The sequence below is a fragment of the Salmo salar genome, chromosome ssa19, assembly GCF_905237065.1.
Source record: "Salmo salar chromosome ssa19, Ssal_v3.1, whole genome shotgun sequence".
In the NCBI taxonomy this organism is placed as follows: Eukaryota; Metazoa; Chordata; class Actinopteri; order Salmoniformes; family Salmonidae; genus Salmo; species Salmo salar.
This window is the reverse complement of record NC_059460.1, coordinates 62,468,002-62,490,375: the sequence shown is the minus strand read 5'-3', so window position 1 is coordinate 62,490,375 and position 22,374 is coordinate 62,468,002. Positions and strand designations below refer to the sequence as shown.

Below are 22,374 nucleotides of genomic sequence, written 5' to 3'. Positions count from 1 at the left end.
AATGGACATTCCCGGTCGGAATATTATTGCTTTTTTACGAGAAAAATGGCATAAAAATGGATTTTAAACAGCGGTTGACATGCTTCGAAGTACGGTAATGGAATATTTAGATTTCTTTTGTCACGAATTGCGCCATGCGCGCGACCCTGATTTACCATTTCTTCTAAATTTCTGCTAAATGACTTAAATGTAATGTAATGTAATGTAAATGTAACATTTCGGATAGTGTCTGGGACGCACAAACAAAACGCCGCTATTCGGATATAACGATGGATTATTTTGGACCAAACCAACATTTGTTATTGAAGTAGCAGTCCTGGGAGTGCATTCTGACGAAGACAACAAAAGGTAATCAAACTTTTATAATAGTAAATCTGATATTGGTGAGTGCTGAACTTGCCGGGTGTCTAAATAGCTAGCCCGTGATGGCTGGGCTATGTACTTAGAATATTGCAAAATGTGTTTCACCAAAAAGCTATTTTAAAATCGGACATCGAGTGCATAGAGGAGTTCTGTATCTATAATTCTTAAAATAATTGTTATGCTTTTTGTGAACGTTTATCGTGAGTAATTTAGTAAATTGTTAGCAAATTCCCCGGAAGTTTGCGGGAGGTATGCTAGTTCTGAACGTCATATGCTAATGTAAAAAGCTGTTTTTTGATATAAATAGGAACTTGATTGAACAAAACATGCATGTATTGTATAACATAATGTCCTAGGTGTGTCATCTGATGAAGATCATCAAAGGTTAGTGCTGCATTTAGCTGTCTTCTGGGTTTTTGTGACATTATATGCTAGCTTGAAAAATGGGTGTCTGATTATTTCTGGCTTGGTACTCTGCTGACATAATCTAATGTTTTGCTTTCGCTGTAAAGCCTTTTTGAAATCGGACAGTGTGGTTAGATAAAGGAGAGTCTTGTCTTTAAAATGCTGTGAAATAGTCATATGTTTGAAAAATTGAAGTTTTTGTATTTTTGAGGAATTTGTAATTCGCGCCACGCCTATCATTGGATATTGGAGCAGGTGTTCTGCTAGCGGAACGTTTAGATGTAAGAGGTTAAGGAACAACCCTGAAAGAATTTCCGAAAAATAGATGCTACTGTACACTCCTTGGAGATGAAGTGGATGGGTGAAGCAAAGTTTGAAATCTGTGCCACTGTTGTATTGTTCAAGAGTACTGGTAATGAAAAAAATGTGTCAATTGTATTTACAATGAAGAATCATTGTAAATAAAACGTAGTGCACTATATAGAGAATATGGTGCAATTTCTGAACAGAAAAAGGGCGTTCCTGACCTCGTGACCTTTGCCCTCTGACTGACCTTTGATGCGGATGAGCATGAGCTTGTTGAAGGGCAGAGTGCTGTTGTTGGTCACCACCTCAGTGGACTTGGTGCTGCGCAGGTTGACCTTGCGGAAGTTCTCCTTGCTAGCCAGGCCGGCCAGAGCTGCATCCGCCAGGTTGGAATGCTTGGCCACTGTGGATGAGAAGAGACAAAATGGAGGTTAGTAGGCCATTATTGTACTTGGCCAATGTGGACGTGAGCTGAAACGGGGGTGGGTAGCAAACCAAAATGGAGGCTAGCAGCGACTCATCGACACCCCCCACCCGCAGCCTCTAATCCTTTGACTCCATGGGGGATCGTGCTTTCAGCTTTGTCACCCTCACTCTCTGGAACTCTCTCCCCCCCTTATAACTGCGAATCTGACTCCATCCAATTTCCTGAGCTGAAATAAAAGATGTCAGAAAATTGCCCTCCCAGGCCCATCCCTTGGCTGCGCCCCTGCCCAGTCATGTGAAATCAATAGATTAGGTCCTCATACATTAATTTCAATTGTCTGTTTTCCCTTCTATGAACTGTAACTCAGTAAAAAAAATGAAATTGTTGCACGTTGCGTTTATATTTTTGTTAAGTATATTTTATTCAGCTAAGTTCAATTATATTCTTCTTACTATAAAATCTGATAAAACTAAATAAATGGCAGGGGACTTATAATCAATCAGGTCAGCTAAATGAACAAGCCTACAGCCTATATGAGCACAGACAGATAACATAGGCCTATAGTAGGCAAACTCATTCTGTTCTTCAGATCATGTTTCTTTAGACCGGACTAAAATAAGTAATGGATTTATTGTGATGGTGTATATTAAATTATTTTCCTCCTGCATAAGGTAAATGCAGTGATCAAGAACAGTATAGTGACAGAATATAATAAAATAGAATAGCACTTCCTTAGCCACCTGGAGATTGCCTTTGGATTCACCTTTTAGAAAATGATCTATTTACAACTTGTTAAACGGATAGTTATCTTTGAAAACAGCGTTTCATGGGCCTCCTGAGTTGTGCAGCGGTCTAAGGCACTACATCACAGTGCTTGAGGCGTCACTGGTTCGATCCCAGGGTGTGGCGCATCCGGCCGCGACCGGGAGACCCATGAGGCGGCACGCAATTGGCCCAGTGTCGTCCGGGTTAGGGGAGGGTTTGACCGGCCGGGATGTCCTTATCCCATCGCGCTCTAGCGACTCCTGTGGCGGGCCGGGGCACATGCATACTAACGTCGGTCTCCAAGCTGTACAGCGTTTCCTCCGACACATTGATGCGGCTGGCTTCCGGGTTAAGTGAGCAGTGTGCCAAGCAGGGTCGTTTTTCAGAGGACACATGGCTCTCGATCTTCCCCTCTCCTGAGTTCGTACGGGAGTTGCAGCAATGGGACAAGACTAACTACCAATTGAATATCACAAATTTGTGGAGAAAAGGAGTTAAAAATAAAATAAATAAACAACCTTGCATCATAGAACGCATATTATAGGGATGGCTTACTCCTCTCCACTTGGATCCTCTTGGTTTCCACGGTAGCTATATTGAGTCTCTGTTCCGTGTAGACCTGGCGGATGTCGTTGCGGGCCGCCAGGGCACGGAGGGGGTTGCGTGAGCCCTGGTTATTCCGAGTAGGACGCACAGCACGCTTGTGTTCCGTCACTGCCGACGTCAACCTAGAATCATACGCAGAAGAGGGGGGAGGTTAGAAGGAAAGATGTACACCTTGAGATCATTTACAAATGCAAAGGTAATTTAAAAACAAAAAACTATGCTAAGTGAGAATAGGCATTGGTCTGAAGCCGAAAAATAAAGGAAATTCACATGAGCACCACACAATGCCTATTCCACCCATGTTCTACCAAGGTTTTCCAGCACACAGCTTTGACCTGCTACAGTAGCTATGTTGGTATTGTACTTCAAACTGTGTGTAGGCAGGTTGTTTAGAATTCAAACCTTCTCAAACAACCTAATTCATATTTTTAGAGGTGCTTCCACAATAATGTGATTGTACGACATACAAGGTAAAGTATTGGAATCTTCACCCATCACAGTAAGACACTATCCCATTACACTACCTTTTAATGCTTTATAAATTAAATTAAGGCAAACTTTACTTTTATTCTTACAAGACCATCAGGCTTGATTGAGCCGATTTGTCTTGTAGTAATGTGGTGCATGCCTGTATTTCCTTAAGCTTTAATTTTAGCAAAACATGTAATTGAAAAAAAAAAATAATCATAATAACATCCTTTTTTGGTCAGTAGGTGCCCAACATAACAGGTGGTGGTGTGTTGGACACAGTAGCTCAGATCAATAGAGCATGTCTGCATTCATGATTTTTGTAACTGTTAGTTTACCTGTGTAATATTGAATTATGCTCAGAAGCACTTGTTTCAAACATGATCGTGTTTTATCAATTGCTGTGCTGATTAATGGAGAGTTCATTACCTCTGTCAAAATAATATGTAGTTGTATTTCTTTTTGCAATAAAGATGGCGACACAAGAATAATACACATTTCTGAATTTCATTTTTTTTCCGGCATCAGACCAATGCCTATTCTCACATAAACATTGTTTTTTGTTTTTAATTTCCATGTTTTTTACACCGGAAGGTGAGTATGCTAAATTATTGTACAACAAACAGGGGACTTTGCGTCTAAGAGGTTTAATGAAAGAATGGTCAAAATATCTCCTCCAGGAGGCGAACCTGCAATGTTCTAATCCACAGGCAGGAACTCTAACCATTACTTTCCAAATCCTGTTCTTTTAAAACGTTGACTTTGACAGACTATTTAAATGTCTGGAAGCATTCATTCCAAAATGATTTTGTTCATACACTCAGTAGTGATTGCACATTTATTTATCTTGCTTGGTGAAAATATAATAGTCTAAAACAGTTGATTTGTTGAAAACAGACTCAATTGATCAAGTAGAAAGCATTTCCTTTTCTTTTGACTGTACGCTGCTGGCTGGCTGTGCTGCAGCCTGATCTCATAGCATTTCATATGATTATGTACAGTACCAGTCAACAGTTTAGTAACACCTACTCATTCCAGGGTTTTTCTTTATTTTACTATTTTCTACATTGTAGAATAATAGTGAAGACATCCAAAATAAGAAATAATACATATGGAATCATGTAGTAACCAAAAAAGTGTTAACAAATCAAAATATATTTGATATTTTAGAATCTTCAAAGTAGCCACCCTTTGCCTTTACAGCTTTGCATGCTCTGATTTTGATGTTATTTTACACTTGTGCAGCGCCCGCACTACTTTGGCGACTTCAGATTTTACGTGAACACACTGAAAAGTAACTTGACACTGTTGATCAGTGAGCACAAATGTGACTGACAGGCTCAAAAATCGGTCTTATGTAGCAAAATTTGAAGCAAAAATTGGATAAAAGTAGAGACCCAGAGCTACAAAATGGCATATCATACACTAGAGTTCAGGAACAAGGGGAAAGTAATTTTGCTTTGAAAGTTGATAAACTTGTAAACTCACTTTGAGAAAATGGCCTTTGAATATTTGCTACTACTACTGGAGAGCCCTTCTTTGTCTACACCCATTCAGCATCGTTCACACCCTCTTCAGCTTTAGCCTCACCCATCTCTTTAAGTGTTGATCTGAATGTACTAACAGCAGCAGTCAAGCACCCAAGCTAACTTGCTAGCTACTTCCAGTCATCTACTGTAAGTGAGAGAGAACAGCTCACTGAACATTACTCGCCCTAGCAGAGCTGGTTAGGCTGTTATGTTATCCAGAGTGTGCTGTCAGATTGTCCGTTCCAAATTCAGAGCATCCACCGGACGCTCTGACCGATGAGTTTACTGACATATTCAACGGGTGTTAAGTGTTTGTAAATGAATCAGTTATTCTGCGCTCTCTGGCACACTCAAGAATGCTCTGAAATCGGAATAGATGGCCAGGCTGAATTTAGGAACACACCCGAAATGGTTACTTGCATAGTGGAGTCTTTTGATAAGACATGTAGCAACTCATGACGTTACTACCCTGCATGAATCTGCAGGTAGCTAACGAACCAGGTTCAATGTTAGCTAGCTAACATTAGGCTATAGCTAGCCAAGCATATGGCTCTTTCTGTTAAAATTAGAAACATGTAATATCCGAAAATGTAGCTAGCTAGACTATCTTACCCGCATACATCATTCATGGTTGGAGGCGTCTCCTGTTGGATGCCATGGTTGTCCGGGTGTTTTCGCCATCTCCTTAGCTATCATACTTGAATTCCACTGATTTCAAAATATGTTAGCATTGTCTATAAATGCTACAAAAGGGTAGCACATTGTTGTTTCTTATGAGCATGTGAGAGTGATAAATTATATATTTTATAAAAACTGTTGCACCTACAAATTTAGTAAATCCAAGTAACTTTATGGACGCTATAGTCTCGTTTTAATCCGACGTCTAGAATTTGAGCTAGGTAGGCGCAATAAATAGTTTTAAATCAATTGCTAACAACCCAGTATGTGGTTCTCGGTAACGGCTGGAAGGAGTTGCGGGGAGCGTGTTGTGTACATCCAATCAAGATGATTTACGAATTTTTATCAAGATTGGTGTCATATTGGCTTAGATATGATGGTGGGGATTTTTTTATTTAACATTGAGCTTCAATCAATGCCTATCACCCCCACAATGATCAAGTTAACTGGTACAGTACATCTCATGAAGTACATTGGTATGGAAGGTTCTGTATAGTCATGCTCGTACTGTAGGAATAAATAAAGAAGAGCAATTTGCCTAAATGAATATGGGGAAAAAAAGACAAAACTAAAAACGACTATCTATACTTTCTTTTATGTTAAAACAGTGTTTCCAAATGTCACCTCAAGTACCAACTACTCTAGTAGATAAGCAAACTCAACTAATCAAATTGACCAGTGGAATTCCCTGACTTATTCTCCCCATGAGAACTAAACTCAGCAAAAAAAGAAACGTCCTCTCACTGTCAACTGCGTTTATTTTAAGCAAACTTAACATGTGTAAATATTTGTATGAACATAACAGATTCAACAACTGAGACAAACTGAACAAGTTCCACAGACATGTAACTAACAGAAATGGAATAATGGTCAAAATCAAAAGTAACAGTCAATATAGCTGGTGGCCACACCAGATACTAAGTACTGCAGTGCATCTCCTCCTCATGATTTGCCAGTTTTGCCAGTTCTCGCTGTGAGATGTTACCCCACTCTTCCACCAAGGCACCTGCAAGTTCCCGGACATTTCTGGGGGGAAAGGCCCTAGCCCTCACACTCCAATCCAACAGGTCCCAGACGTGCTCAATGGGATTGAGATCCGGGCTCTTCGCTGGCCATGGCAGAACACTGACATTCCGGTCTTGCAGGAAATCACGCACAGAACGAGCAGTATGGCTGGTGGCATTGTCATGCTGGAGGGTCATGTCAGGATGAGCCTGCAGGAAGGGTACCACATGAGGGAGGAGGATGTCTTCCCTGTAACGCACAGCGTTGAGATTGCCTGCAATGACAACAAGCTCAGTCCGATGATGCTGTGACACACCACCCCAGACCATGACGGACCCTCCACCTCCAAATCGATCCCACTCCAGAGTACAGGCCTCGGTATAACGCTCATTCCTTCGACGATAAACACGAATCCGACCATCACCCCTGGTGAGACAAAACCGCAACTCGTCAGTGAAGGGCACTTTTTGCCAGTCCTGTGTGGTCCAGCGACGGTGGGTTTGTGCCCATGGGCGACATTGTTGCCGGTGATGTCTGGTGAGGAACTGCCATACAACAGGCCTACAAGCCCTCAGTCCAGCCTTTCTCAGCCTATTGCGGACAGTCTGAGCACTGATGGAGGGATTGTGCTTTCCTGGTGTAACTCGGGCAGTTGTTGTTGCAATCCTGTACCTGTCCCGCAGGTGTGAATTTCAGATGTATCGATCCTGTGCAGGTGTTGTTACACGTGGTCTGCCACTGCGAGGACAATCAGCTGTCCGTCCTGTAGCACTGTCTTAGGCGTCTCACAGTACGGACATTGCAATTTATTGCCCTGGCCACATCTGCAGTCCTCATGCCTCCTTGCAGCATGCCTAAGGTATGTTCACACAGATGAGCAGGGACCCTGGGCATCTTTCTTTTGGTGTTTTTCAGAGTCAGTAATAAGGCCTTTTTCGTATCCTATATTTTCATAACTGTGACCTTAATTGCCTACCGTCTGTAAGCTGTTAGTGTCTTAACGACTGTTCCACAGGTGCATTAATTGTTTATGGTTCATTGAACAAGCATGGGAAACAGTGTTTAAACCCTTTACAATGAAGATCTGTTTAGTTATTTGGATTTTTATGAATTATCTTTGAAAGACAGGGTCCTGAAAAAGGGACGTTTCCTTTTTTGCTGAGTTTATATTCAACAGGACTGATTCCAATACAGTTTGTAGATTACTACATTGACACAGACTGTACCGTACTTTGGCGTGTCAGCTTGAAGGTCGCTGAATTCCTCCTCGGTCAGCGCAGTAACGACAGTGCCTCGGGTGGTGGGCGACACAGGCTTGTAAAACCGGCCAAACGTCTCCTCATCATCCAGAGTCATGACCTCCTTCTCCGTCTCGGCAGTCACCTCAATGGTGGAAGTCCGGCTGTGCCCCAGCCCTGCCAAGAAACAGAAAGCAGGAAGTAGGAAATGAGAACTTTCAGGATTCAACCAGTTTGACTGAACTCTTACTACTGAAGATCAAAAGGCCACCACTGTCTAGTTTTCTGTGTATGACTCATTATGGATTCATTAGCAGTTTACCCATTATCGCGCTATAGCCCCGCAAGCCAATGTGTCAGAGAAGTTTGAACGTCGAGAAACTCAACAAGCAATTTCAGTTACTTTCTGTAACTCAGTGTGAGGAAGATTCAGACAGAAGGCAATTGGAGAGAGAAACGTTCTTATTTATTGGCAATTGTGTGTTGTCTGTCAATTTTCAAGCTTTATGGCACAACGGGTGTCATGACAAAAAGTGTGCCTACGGAGAAACCTGATAGTGGCTTTATTTTTAAAAGGTGTCATAACAAAAAGTGTGGCCATGGTGAAACCTACTAGTGTCAGTGTGTGGGATTTACCTTTACTGTGGAGCTTGTCCAGGAAGGACTCTAACTTGTCCAGCCTCTTGTCCCCTTCCACCTTGACGCCAGTCGGAGTGGAGATTTCTTCTCAGCAAAAGAGACGACAACATACAGGCGGCCATTTTGACAACAGGTCACTTGATGTATGGTTAGTTTCCTAAGTTTAGAAGTCTAGGAAAATGGCACTTGTATAGCGCTTTTTACAAATACATGTCATGGGGCAACTAACTATGGACCTAATCCCCAAATAGCAAGCAGAGGCTTAAAGGGATAGTGCAAGAATTTGGCAATTAAGCCCTTAAGCATGCTATGCTTCTAGTAGACTTCCAGTCATTCCGCTAACGCTAGATAGCATAGGCTCAAGAAACTAATATGAGTTCATCGGACTCTGGGTAGGTAGAAAAAGGGCTTAATTGCCAAAATGTTACACTATCCCTTAAGTGCCCCCAAAAAATCTGAATGAAAATGTAAAAATGTTTAGACTACTAGTCTGATTAGACAGTCTATCTAATCATCAAAAGGAGAACATAGTATACACCTTCATGTGGCTTGACTGGCGTGGCGCTGGACTTCTTAATGTGGGAAATGGGAGACTCCTCTCTACTAGTCTCGGACACAAGACCTGATGGGAAAGAACACTGGGGTCATACTGACATCAAAGTGGACTTAGTATTTCCAAGCTGCATTTTCTAAGCCCACTCCACATACAATAGGATTAGCCCATATAAAAACAGCATGCATGTGTGGAACGATAGGTGTGATAAAAAGGGGGTGTCTGACGCAGACCTCTCTTGGCCATGCGCCCGGCCACGGTGAACTGGGTGGAGTCGTTGGCGGCGCCCCGCCCCCTGCTCTTCCATGCCTCCTCCTTCTCCTGCAGGATCTTCATCCTGTCCGCCAGGGACATCTTGGTCTCCACGTCCGCACTGGACTTCTGATGGGGGAAGGGAGAGGAAGGAGAAAGGGATGGAGAGGGGGAGACAGGTTAGAAATAGGCAAATGAATGTGTAGCACATGGGGATGTGCGAAACTTAATCCTCAGTCTGAAGTGTCCCGACTTGAGCCAGCAAATAGCTAGCTTTCGCATGGCGCAGACTGGTAAGATGATTCAGGAAGGCGGTCACGTGTGCTGGCAAGGCAGAGGTCCCGAGTTCGCGACAGGTATTGGCCAAATCGGGAGGAAGTGGCACTCGCTAAGCAAGCAGCGTGACGTCCTTTACAAATGCATGTGTTGACATCGTGCCTAGAATATTGGGCTACTTCTACAGCTGAATGTTGGAGACAAAGAGTCTGGGAGAGCGATGCAGAGGGCAAGAGAGAGACAGACACACAGAGCACAAACACATATTGGAACATTTCCCAAACTACATTGGTCTTCAGAAAACTTATGAGCTACACTACCAACAGAGAACCCCACTTCCCCCCTCAGTAGCAAAACAAATGTATACTCATGAATTTTGCTTCATTGCCATTGCTGTTTCTGCACCTAAATTCCATCATTAAAATGAATTATTGTGGAATTTACCAGGCACAAGTCCCACGAGCTGTTGCACAGTAATTCATGATATTAAATATCCGTGATGCATTTTATGGCCTTGGCTTGATTTCCAATGGTTGAGTACAGTACAATGGTGTGTGTGTGAGCTGTGAGACACAATAACAAAACCCCTTTCGGGAGACTGCATGGTTTCAAAATGGAAATTGTTATCAACTCATTAGAAAATAACAATGTGATATTATTTAATCTCGCTAATTTACTCTGGCGAAAGTTAAAACACTAATTGTGAAAATTGTGAAACGTAAAACAGGCTACAATGATTGAATGAATGTCGAGGGAATGTTGCCTAGCGCCACGCGGAAAATGGAATCACATGTTAAACATACATACAGTAGATCAAAAGGACTCCTAGAACCACCTGGCCTTTCAAAGTCTGCATTAGTTTTTGTTCAGCTGAAAACTAGGAAGCAACTAAGCCTGCTGACTCACTGATACATTCAACAATAGAGACCAAACCTAAACACACAGGGCCGGCATCCCAGACACAGATTAAGCCTAATCCTGGACTAAAAAGCATTTTCAATGGAGATTTCCCATTTGAGCATGTTGTTTAGTCCAGTACAAACTCAATGTGTCCAGAAAACTAGAGTTAGGTAATGCATTGGTCCCAATCTACCTATCTAGATTATTGAGAAAGTTGATATTACATAGAAATATACCAAGATACATAGACATTGAATTAGTCAAAAAAGGAACTGAATTACGAGAAATAGAAATATGAACAGAATGACTAAAACTGTTCAGCTTTAGCTGACAGCTAAAATGTCTATATGAATATAAGTGTTATATGGAGAAATAAAAGAGATTGGGTTTCAGGCCCCAAGGCTCCATATAAAATCACATCCCCACACCTGAACATATTTGAAAGTCTTGGGTCAAAACATGGATAGCCATTTTGAAGGAAAGGCTTGGTTGATTCCAAAAACGTACATTTGAAAAAGATTGCAATTTCCATTATTAGGTTAGACAAGAAAAACCACCGTCATGGATATTACAGGGTCTGAAATACACAATGAAATCTTAAAGATTTCTTGATGAAAATAACACAACACATTTGTTGTCATTTGGAATGTTTTTAAAATGTCAGCAGAAGGCATAGTACCTTCGGATTGCATAAATAGAGGTAGCCTGAATACAATACTAGGCAAGGCACCACACAGTTACAGATAGCCTATCAGTCTATGTGCAGTTGCAAACCAGACTACGGTTTGCAACTGCACATGGGGACTAAGATAGTACTTTTTGGAGAAATGTCCTCTGGTCTGATAAAACAAAAATAGAACTGTTTGGCCATACATACCATCGCTATTTTTGGAGGAAAAATGGGGAGGCTTGCAAGCTGAAGAACACCATCCCAACCGTGAAGCACAGGGGTGGCAGCATCATGTTGCAGGAGGGACTGGTGCACTTCACAAAATAGATGGCATCATGAGGTAGGAAAATTATATGGATATATTGAAGCAACATCTCAAGACACCAGTCAGCAAGTTAAAGCTTGGTCGCAAATGGGTCTTCCAAATGGACAAAGACCCCAAGCATACTTCCAAAGTTGTGGCAAAATGGCCTAAGGACAACAAAGTCAAGGTATTGGAGTGGCCATCACAAAGCCCTGACCTCAATCCTATAGAAAATGTGTGGGCAGAACTGAAAAAGTGTGTGCAAGCAAGGAGGCCTACAAACCTGACTCAGTTACACCAACTCTGTCAGGAAAATTCACCCAACTTATTGTGGAAGGCTACCCGAAACGTTTGACCCAAGTTGAACAATTTAAAAGGCAATGATACCAAATACTAATTGAGTGCATGTAAACTTCTGACCCACTGGGAATGTGATGAAGGAAATAAAATCTGAAATAAATCACACTGTCTACTATTATTCTGACATTTCACATTCTTAAAATAAAGTGGTGATCCTAACTGACCTAAGACAGGGAATTTTTACTGTTTTTAAATGTCAGGAATTGTGAAAAACTGAGTTTAAATGCATTTGGCTAAGGTGTATGTAATCTTCCGTCTTCAACTGAATATAACAAACTCTGTGTTTGTTAGCCTGTGTCGCCCACCACCCGAGGCACTGTCGTTACTGCGCTGACCGAGGAGGAATTCAGCGACCTTCAAGCTGACACGCCAAAGTACGGTACAGTCTGTGTCAATGTAGTAATCTACAAACTGTATTGGAATCAGTCCTGTTGAATATAAACTCAGCAAAAAAGGAAACGTCCCTTTTTCAGGACCCTGTCTTTCAAAGATAATTCGTAAAAATCTAAATAACTTCACAGATCTTCATTATAAAGGGTTTAAACACTGTTTCCCATGCTTGTTCAATGAACCATAAACAATTAATGCACCTGTGGAACAGTCGTTAAGACACTAACAGCTTACAGACGGTAGGCAATTAAGGTCACAGTTATGAAAATATAGGATACGAAAAAGGCCTTATTACTGACTCTGAAAAACACCAAAAGAAAGATGCCCAGGGTCCCTGCTCATCTGTGTGAACATACCTTAGGCATGCTGCAAGGAGGCATGAGGACTGCAGATGTGGCCAGGGCAATAAATTGCAATGTCCGTACTGTGAGACTCCTAAGACAGCGCTACAGGGAGAAAGGACGGACAGCTGATCATCCTCGCAGTGGCAGACCACGTTTAACAACACCTGCACAGGATCGGTACATCCGAACATCACACATGCGGGACAGGTACAGGATGGCAACAACAACTGACCGAGTTACTCCAGGAATGCACAATCCCTCCATCAGTGCTCAGACTGTCCGCAATAGGCTGAGAGAGGCTGGACTGAGGGCTTGTAGGCCTGTTGTAAGGCAGGTCCTCACCAGACATCACCGCCAACAACGTCGCTTATGGGCACAAACCCACCGTCGCTGGACCAGACCGGACTTGCAAAAAGTGCTCTTCACTGACGAGTTGCGGTTTTGTCTCACCAGGGGTGATGGTCGGATTCGCGTTTATCGTCGAAGAAATGAGCGTTATACCAAGGCCTGTACCCTGGGGCGGGATCGTTTTGGAGGTGGAGGGTCCGTCATGGTCTGGGGCGGTGTGTCACAGCATCATCGGACTGAGCTTGTTGTCATTGCAGGCAAATGTCAACGCTCTGCATTACAGGGAAGACATCCTCCCTTATGCAGTACACTTCCTGCAGGCTCATCCTGACATGACCCTCCAGCATGACAATGCCACCAGCCATACTGCTCGTTCTGTGCGTGATTTCCTGCAAGACCGGAATGTCAGTGTTCTGCCATGACCAGCGAAGAGCCCGGATCTCAATCCCATTGAGCACATCTGGGACCTGTTGGATCGGCGGGTGAGGACTAGGGCCATTCCCCCCAGAAATGTCCGGGAACTTGCAGGTGCCTTGGTGGAAGAGTGGGGTAACATCTCACAGCAAGAACGGGCAAATCTGGTGCAGTCCACGACAAGGAGATGCACTGCAGTACTTAATGCAGCTGATGGCTACACCAGATAATGACTGTTACTTGACCCCCCCTTGTTCAGGGACCCATTATTTCCTTTCTGTTAGTCACATGTCTGTGGAACTTGTTCAGTTTATGTCTCAGTTGTTGAATCTTGTTATGTTCATACAAATATTTACACATAAGTTTGCTTAAACTAAACACAGTTGACGTATCTTTTTTTGCTGAGACACACACGTTTTTTCTTTATTTGTATTATTTTCTACATTGTAGAATAAAATTGAATGAATCAACTATGACATTTGGAATCATGTAGTAACTAAATAAGTGTTAAACAAATCAGAATATATTTTCAATTTGAGATTATTCAAAGTAGCCACCCTTTGCCTTGATGACAGCTTTGCACACTCTTGGCATTCTCTCAACCAGCATCATGAGGTAGTCACCTGGAATGCAATTAACAGGTGAGCATTTGTGGAATTTTCCTTCTTAATGCATTTGAGCCAATCAGTTGTGTGGTGACAAGGTAGGGAGGGTATACAGAAGACAGCCCTATTTGGTAAAAGAACAAGTCCATATTATGGCAAGAACAGCTCAAATAAGCAAAGAGAAATAACAGTCCATCATTACTTTAAGACATGAAGGTCAGTCAACACTGGAAAAACGCTGAATGTTTCTTCAAGTGCAGTCGCAAAAACCATCAAGCGCTATGATGAAACTGGCTCTCATAAGGACAGCCACAGGAAAGGAAGACCCAGAGTTACCTCTGCTGCAGAGGATAAGTTCATTAGAGTTACCAGCCTCAGAAATTGCAGCTCAAATAAATGTTTCAGAGTTCAAGTAACAGACATCTCAACATCAACTGTTCAGAGGAGACTGCGTGAATCAGGCCTTCATGATCGAATTGCTGCAAAGAAACCACTACTAAAGGACACCAATAAGAAGAAGAGACTTTCTTGAGCCAAGAAACACATGCAATGGACATTAGACCGGTGGAAATTTGTTCTTTGGTCAGGATTCTAAATTGGAGATTTTGGGTTCCAACTGCCATGTCTTTGTGACATGATGCGGTGTGGGTGAGCGGATGATCTCCACATGTGTATTTCCCACTGTAAAGCATGGAGGAGGTGGTGTTATGGTGTGGGGGTGCTTTGCTGGTGACAGTGTCTGTGATTTATTTAGAATTCAACGCACACTTAACCAGCATGGCTACCACAGCATTCTGCAGCGATACGCATCTCATCTGATTTGGGCTTAGTGGGACTATAATTCGTTTTTCAACAGGACAATGACCCAACACACAGCCTGGAGGTGTAAGGGCTATTTTACAAAGAAGGAGAGTGATGGAAAGCTGCATCAGATGACCTGGCCTCCACAAGATGACCTGGCTTCCACAATCCCCCGACCTGATAACCTCCGATTTGTGCCCTGATATCTGCTTCACTGATCTCTGCGCTCATAAATGCCTGGGTTATCTGCACGTTAACACTTGAAGCTATTACCTAAAACGAATCAATAGAAAGTGTGGGTTCACAGTTCCAATCCTGATTTGTTGGTCATTACTGAGACGTGGTTAAATAAGAGTTTTTGAACACTGATGTTAACCTTTCTGCTTATAACATTTTTCGGCAAGACAGATCTTCCAAAGGTGGTGGAGTGGCAATCTTTACCAAGGAACACCTTCTGTGCTCGGTTGTCTCCACCGAGTCTGTCCCCAAACAATTTGATTTGCTGGTTTTACGCATTAAACTTTCAAATAACTCTTTGTTGACTCTTGCTGGGTGTTATCGGCCACCATCAGCACCGGCCTGTACCCTACCTGCCCTAAATGCTCTCCTGGTCCTTTACACTAAGTCTGAATTTGTCCTGCTAGGTGACCTAAACTGGGACATGCTTAAACCACCTGACCAAGTCCTAAAGCAATGGACTCACTAAATCTTTCTCAGATTATTATCAATCCCACAAGGTATGACTCCAAACACCCAGAAAAGGCTACTCTCCTTGATGTTATCCTTACAAATAATCCTGATCGGTATCAGTCTGGTGTTTCTGTAATGACCTTAGTGATCACTGTTTGACAGCTGGTGCTTGTAATAGCAGCTCAGTGAAACGACCTGTCCTGATTTGTCATAGACACCTGCTAAAAAACTTTAATGAGCAAGCCAGCCTTCATGACCTGGCCTCTGTAAATTGGTATAGAATCAGCTTAATCCCCTCTGTCAAAGACAATTGGACCTTCTTTTTTGATATTTTCAGAGGTATCGTTAACAAATACGCACCCATAAAGAAAATGAGAATTAAAAACAGGTTCAGCCCCTGGTTAAACCGTGATCTGGCAGAGTTACTCCACTTCAAGAATTCCATTTGGCAAATCGCTCGGCACAAGCATACTCAGGCTGACTGGCTCTCGTTCAGGCAAATTAAAAATATGTGCACTCAGGCTATCTGGAAGGCCAAAGTTAGTTACTTTAAGGAGCAGTTCTCCCTCTGTGGGTCTAAACCCAAGAGGTTCTGGAAAACGGTTAAAGACCTGGAGAATAAACCCTCCTCCTCACAGCTGCCCATGTCCCTTAATGTTGGTGATGTGGTTGTTACTGACAAGGAGCACATGGCTGAGCTCTTTAATCACCACTTCATTAAATCAGGATTCCTATTTGACTCTGCCATGCCTCCCTGTCTGTCCAACATTTCCTAATCTCCCACCCCTTCTAATGCGACTATCCAATGCTCCTCCCTCTTTTTCCCCTTCCCAGCTACAAAGTTCCTCCCTGAGTCCAAGGTGCTAGAGCTTATTAAACTTAGATGGCTAATACAGCCTGAAACCAGTGCTGGTGTAGGCTTAGATCAGCATTTCTGTGTAACGGTATCTACTAAATCAGAGAGAAATAGGCTAAGCATGAATATGTTAGCTAGTTAGCTACATAAAAGGGGAATGTACCATCGTATAGGGCCCCCTGGGAAACGATGACCAACACTTTGGTTCCTACCTTATCACAATAATTCCTCCCTGACTTATTAATTTGTCATCATGTCAAACAACAATGTATTCAAAGTGCTGCCCACTATATTGGAACTATTGAACTACAATAATCATTCTATTTCCATGATTCCAACAGTACACCAATAAACTAGGCCTATATATTTTGCCCATTTCATGCAGCTCTAAGTGGCACTGAGGAAATTATAACAAAAGCGTAGGAAATTGATGAAAATGATAAAATGTTTGGGGTTGAAGTTGGATTGAACGGTATTAAAACAAATCAGAATGGAGAAATACCCATTGAAATCACGTATAATGTATGTGTTGCCACCCTAGAAATTGTATAATTCAAAGACTTACTGTCAACATACCTTCAAAAGTTAAACAAATCTTGTGAAATGTTATTTTGGCCATATTATCCAACCCTACACACAGACACACACACACACACACCAAATAATAGTGACGACATCAAAACTATGAAATAACACATACGGAATCACGTAGTAACCAAAAAAAGTATTAAACAAATCAAAATATATTTTAGATTCTTCAAAGTAGCCACCCTTTGCCTTGATGACAGATTTGCATACTCGTGACATTCTCTCAACCAGCACTCCGTCACTCTCCTTCTTGGTCAAATAGCCCTTACACAGCCTGGAGGTGTGTTGGGTCATTGTACTGTTGAAAATCAAATGATAGTCCCACTAAGCGCAAACCAGATGGGATGGCGTATCGCTGCAGAATGCTGTGGTAGCCATGCTGGTTAAGTGCCACTTGAATTCTTAATACATCACTGACAGTGTCACCAGCAAAGCACCCCCACACCACCCCCACCTTCATGCTTCACGGTGGGAACCACACATGCGGAGATCATCCGTTCACCTACTCTGTGTCTCACAAAGACACGGCGGTTGGAACCAAAAAATCTCAAATTTGGTCTCATCAGACCAAACAATAGATATCCACCAGTCTAATGTCCATTGCTCGTGTTTCTTGGCCTAAGCAAGTCTCTTCTTATTATTGGTGTCCTTTAGTAGTGGTTTCTTTGCAGCAATTCGACCATGAAGGCCTGAGTCTCCTCTGAACACTTGATGTCGAGACGCGTTTGTTACTTGAGCTATGTGAAGCATTTATTTGGGCAGCAATTTCTAAGGCTGGTAACTCCAATGAACGTTATCCTCTGCAGCAGAAGTAACTATGGGTCTTCCTTTCCTATGGCGGTCCTCATGAGAGCCAGTTTCATCAAATCAAAGTTTATTTATCACGTGCACCGAATACAACAGGTGTAAACCTTACAGTGAAATGCTTACTTACAGGCTCTAACTAATAGTGCAAAAAAGGTATTAGGTGAACAACAGGTAAGTAAAGAAATAAAAACAACCGTAAAAAGACAGTGAAAAATAATAGTAGTTTAGCGCTTGATGGTTTTTGCAACTGCACTTGAAGAAACTTTCAAAGTTCTTGAGATTTTCCAGATTGACTGACCATGTCAACTAGGGCTATCGTCTGTATACCAACCCTACCTTGTCACAACAACCGATTGGCTCAAACGCATTGAAGAAATAAATTACACAAATTAACTTTTAACAAGGCATACCTGTTAATTGAAATGCATTACCGTTGACTACCTCATGAAGCTGGTTGAGAGAATGCCAAGACTGTGCAAAGCTGTCATCAAGGCAAAGGGTGGCTACTTTGAAGAATCTCAAACATATTCTGATTAGTTTTTTTGCTTACTACATGATTCCATATGTGTTATTTCATAGTTTTGATGTCTTCACTATTATTCTACAATGTAGAAAACTATAAAAATAAAGAAAAACCCTAGAATGAGTAAGTGTGTCCAAACTTTTGACTGGTACTGTACATACAAGCCTGCACACACACTAGGTGAACACACACACACGCAAACACAAGCACGTACCCACACACTCCTAGTAACTCACCTGATTACTACTGACTTGTCAGTGTGTACGGTTGACAGAATAGGAAGGGTATCATACAGAGATGAGGAAAGGATCTTGAGGTGGAAGCAGGGGAGGAAGAGAGGAGAGAAGAGGGTGGGGGGTGTGAGGGGGGCATCCTTAATATCCGGCGAGACCACAGCTGGACTAGGAGGAAATTGGGTTTTGAGACCGTGCAGAGAAGCAACAGGAGTCATTCCCAACCTATGAGGGAATGCGGGAAGAGCGAGGGGAAAGGAGAGAGGGAGGCGAAAAGGTGGACCTATTCAGTGAGAAGAGGGGGATACATAATTAGATGGTGCCCACTCTTCCCATTTGAGATTGAGGCCTGTAGGCTTTGGTAACACTTTAGTAAGCCTGCAGGTATAATGCTTAATAAACTTGTTAGAGTATGTATGCATGTCTTTATAAAATATCATAATAAGACTCATAATATTCGAAGTCCCTATGTATCAGCATTTCAACAGACTCAAAATGTGTTTTATTTAGTCAGGATCAGTATGAGATAAGAGGGTCGTGCATGCTCATGACAGCACTACAATGCATTATAACGGCATAATAATGCATGATACCTGTAGGCTTTAAGTAAATGGTTACCCAGGTTCTCCAAGACAGACTCGACCCTTTCCCTTCGCAGGCCTAGCATATGGCTCTCGTCTTTCATCTCCACAGACAAGACTGTTTCTCCTAGTTTTGATTCGGAGGAACAAACGTCCAACCAATCCCAAGCCCAGACAGGTAGGAGTGGGGTTGCACACATCGCTGTGGTGAGCTCATTGTTATGGTACTGGAGGCCGCCTGTGAGTACTAAAATGTCATTACATTTATGTTTTTCACTCTAAGAATGTTATAGATGGGTTACCTGACAACGTCACGAAAACGATGCACTCGCTTCAAAGGGGCAGAAGCTGTGTGTTATGATTCTGGATGGCCAGCTAGCAACAATGACAAGAAACTGCCATTTGGGGAATAGAAAGTGGGTTGTTTCGATTTGTTTGATCTTGTTCTTGATTCCATGTCTATGCTAATACGGCTACAATTTGCTTGCTAGCTAGGTAACCAACAACTGTAACGATGTATTTGAGAGACAAGTGCTCAATGTGCAAATGTATTTATGTTTTCAATAAAAATTGGAGACAAAATATAGTTTACATGTTATCAACAATCTAAGCCAACCCCATCTGTTTTGCCCCATAGTTGTGCACGCGTCGGTTTGGTTGCTAAACAACCAATCCGTCTAACGTTATAGCCTAGTCGACAGATGTCAGGCAGACCTCCAGTTACTGGTGAGAGGGGAAACTTGTACAGGTTTACAGCAGGTTGGGGGAGGCGAGAATGAATTTCATAGGTTTTGTGGTCTTTGTTGATGTAAAAAAAGGATAAATGTATTAGCCAGTGTTTCTCCTAGCTAAATTATTTTCCAGGCGGGGCACCGCAAATCCTCCATAAAATCATCGAGTTCCACTTTAACATAACATTCCAATGTAACCAATTTAGGTCAAATTATTTCAGGCAGAGGGAAACATAACAAGGCTGGAGTACCCATCTTATCTACACAAAAGTATTTCGGAACACTGAATATTTCAATGCTCTGGTCAAGTATGAACCCAGCAAGTCACATTGGAATTCAAGATGAGAACTAGCATTTTCGCTACAAAAGATTACTCCACTGAAGGACAGTAGAACTTTGCATGTAGAGTGCAGTAATAAGTGACAGCCACATACAAAATCAGTGTCACGCATACACACACTCCAACAAATGTTTTTTTCACGTAGCATTTAAAAAAAAATCTAAAGTGACACCAGAGTGGAAAATGTTGCGCTAGCAGGAAACATCTGTAGCTTTGTGAGAGAAGGTGGCGGCGGTGTATGTTCCATGCCCCATTCTCCTGACGACAGCGAAAGAACAACAACATCTGTTCCGGCTCGGTTCCACAGCGACTCAGAGGAGAGTTGCTGTTTTTCCTAAACGTGTGCCTGGAAAACTAAAAGGTGCTACCTAGAGTAAAAAAAAATATATAGCATCTGGAACTATGATTTTCACCATTATATTCACCCAAGATGATGAGGGGCACAACATGTGTGCTGGTGAAGTGTTTCATTGTTTTGAATCAACTTTATTGATTGAATAGACTTAATTTCCCCCCTCCCCCCTCCTAGCTCTGTTGCACCTCACCCCCACTCAATAGTTTTGTTTTTATTTATTTCAATTGACAGTTTTCATGCATTCAGGGTCAAATTTGGTATCAAAATGATCAATTCATACCAATGGAAGCCAAACTCTTTCAGGCGGAGGGCAATGGCTAAACTATAGTAGGGGAAACACTGGCACCCTCCAGACCTCCACATTCCCATATCAGGGGCACCACCAAACCAGAGCCATAAACACACAATTAGTCAAACTATCCTCCATGTTGGCACCAAATTCTAATTGGCATGCTTACCACTTACTTGTGGTGTCAACATGGTCGCCATTCACATTCCAAACCTTGGCTCTGGTGGGAGCTAGCCTCCTTATAAACTTCTGCTCCCTCTCTCTCTGCAATGCAGACAGCTGCAGCATGATGGGTTCCAGTCCAATTCATCAGTAATGACCTCAGAAGGATTAAAGGAAGAAATCCACAGGCATATTTGGAAGCTTTGCATACTTTTTTCCTGGGACGTTTCTGAGCGGTCTGTGAATGCCTCCGATGCACTTTTTAGGTTAACTGTGGATTTATCCACAAATTACAGACATAAATTGAATAAATAGTCCGGTCTCCCTTGGGAAATAGGTCTTCTGACCTCAATGGAACTACATGGTTAAATAAAGTTGAAATAAAAATAGTAAAGGGACAGTCTGTATAAAGGAAGATTACATCATTTCTGGAGCCCAATTGAATGTTTCTGGGATTTGTGTTGAGAATGCTTTGGCTCTCGGTGAACACTTGAGATGGGATTTTCAGGCTAAGAGTGAATTTATAGGGAAGATGGCAGCTACTCTCGGATGGAAGCTTCACCATAACCAGTAAACCCCTCGAGGTTTGTCTCACGTTGAAGCCTAGAAAGATGTTCCATCCATATGAATAAAGCCTAGAAAGATGTTCCATCCATATGAATAATTTCCTATTGAAATGTTCTGGCGATTTGTGAAGAGTTCCACAAATGTGTGCCACAAAAGTTATATAATGAGTAACATGATGATGCATTCAGGAGTTGGAAAACAAAAAGGAGAGAGCGGGCACATGATACGTAGAGTGAGGTAGAGACAGAGATAGATTAGGTAAGGGAGTTTGGTGTGAGTGAAAGGGATGGAAAAAGAGTGTATGAATGAGAGAGGAAGGAGAGACTAAGCATGTGTTTCTGTATATTTTATATGAGCAGGAAATTACACTTATATTTCTGTGTGTGTGAGAGAGCAAGAGAGAGTGCGTGTGTAGCACAGAAAAGTACAGCGAGAACTTTAATTTCTTATTTCTATTAGTGAGAGACAGGGAGAGGGTATGTATGTACGTGTAGGACAGAAAGAGAACATGAGAAAGACAAATAAAGGGAGTAACAGGAAGTAGACCAGCTCACGGGAGGAGAGCCACAGGAAGCACCCTGTTCTGCGTGGTATTTTATTTTAACGAGTGCGTCTTTCTCTGGGAGGCTGCATGGCTAGGCCCTGGATTTGGCCTCGTCGCCCAACCACTCCCAAATCTCCCTCCCCACATCACATCTCCTCCCCACTCAGCCCACCACACTCCCCTTTCCTTCCCCTCCCCACCCTTTCCTAAACCTCCTCCCCACCCTACTACACTCCCGTCGTTTTCCTCCTCTTCCCCACCCTACTCTTCTTAGCACAACACACAGGAAAGCAAACTGAATCAGCACATTTCCACCACAAAACCCAGACCGAGTCTCAGTCTTTACAGACAGGTCACATTTCCTGGGTCGTGATCACTACCAGAGGCCCAGGCTTCAGAGGCCTCCAGTCCTTAACCTTGTCAGACCCAGAGTTTATCCAACCCTCCAAAGCCCAAATCGAG

General features: G+C 42.4%; 1 protein-coding gene across 5 annotated transcripts in view; it reads right to left on the bottom strand.

Annotated features, from left to right (window-relative positions):
- svild (supervillin d) overlaps positions 1 to 22,374 on the bottom strand; it is a 116,011-nt gene that overhangs the window by 25,158 nt on the left and 68,479 nt on the right. For all 5 annotated transcript variants that reach the window (XM_014158664.2, XM_014158666.2, XM_014158667.2 and 2 more), the window contains 6 exons: positions 9,216 to 9,363; positions 8,968 to 9,051; positions 8,427 to 8,513; positions 7,784 to 7,967; positions 2,822 to 2,994; positions 1,322 to 1,477 (listed from right to left, as the gene is read on the bottom strand). In XM_014158664.2, coding sequence (XP_014014139.1) covers positions 1,322 to 1,477; positions 2,822 to 2,994; positions 7,784 to 7,967; positions 8,427 to 8,513; positions 8,968 to 9,051; positions 9,216 to 9,363 — 832 coding nt within the window. The remainder of the gene's footprint in view (positions 1 to 1,321; positions 1,478 to 2,821; positions 2,995 to 7,783; positions 7,968 to 8,426; positions 8,514 to 8,967; positions 9,052 to 9,215; positions 9,364 to 22,374) is intronic.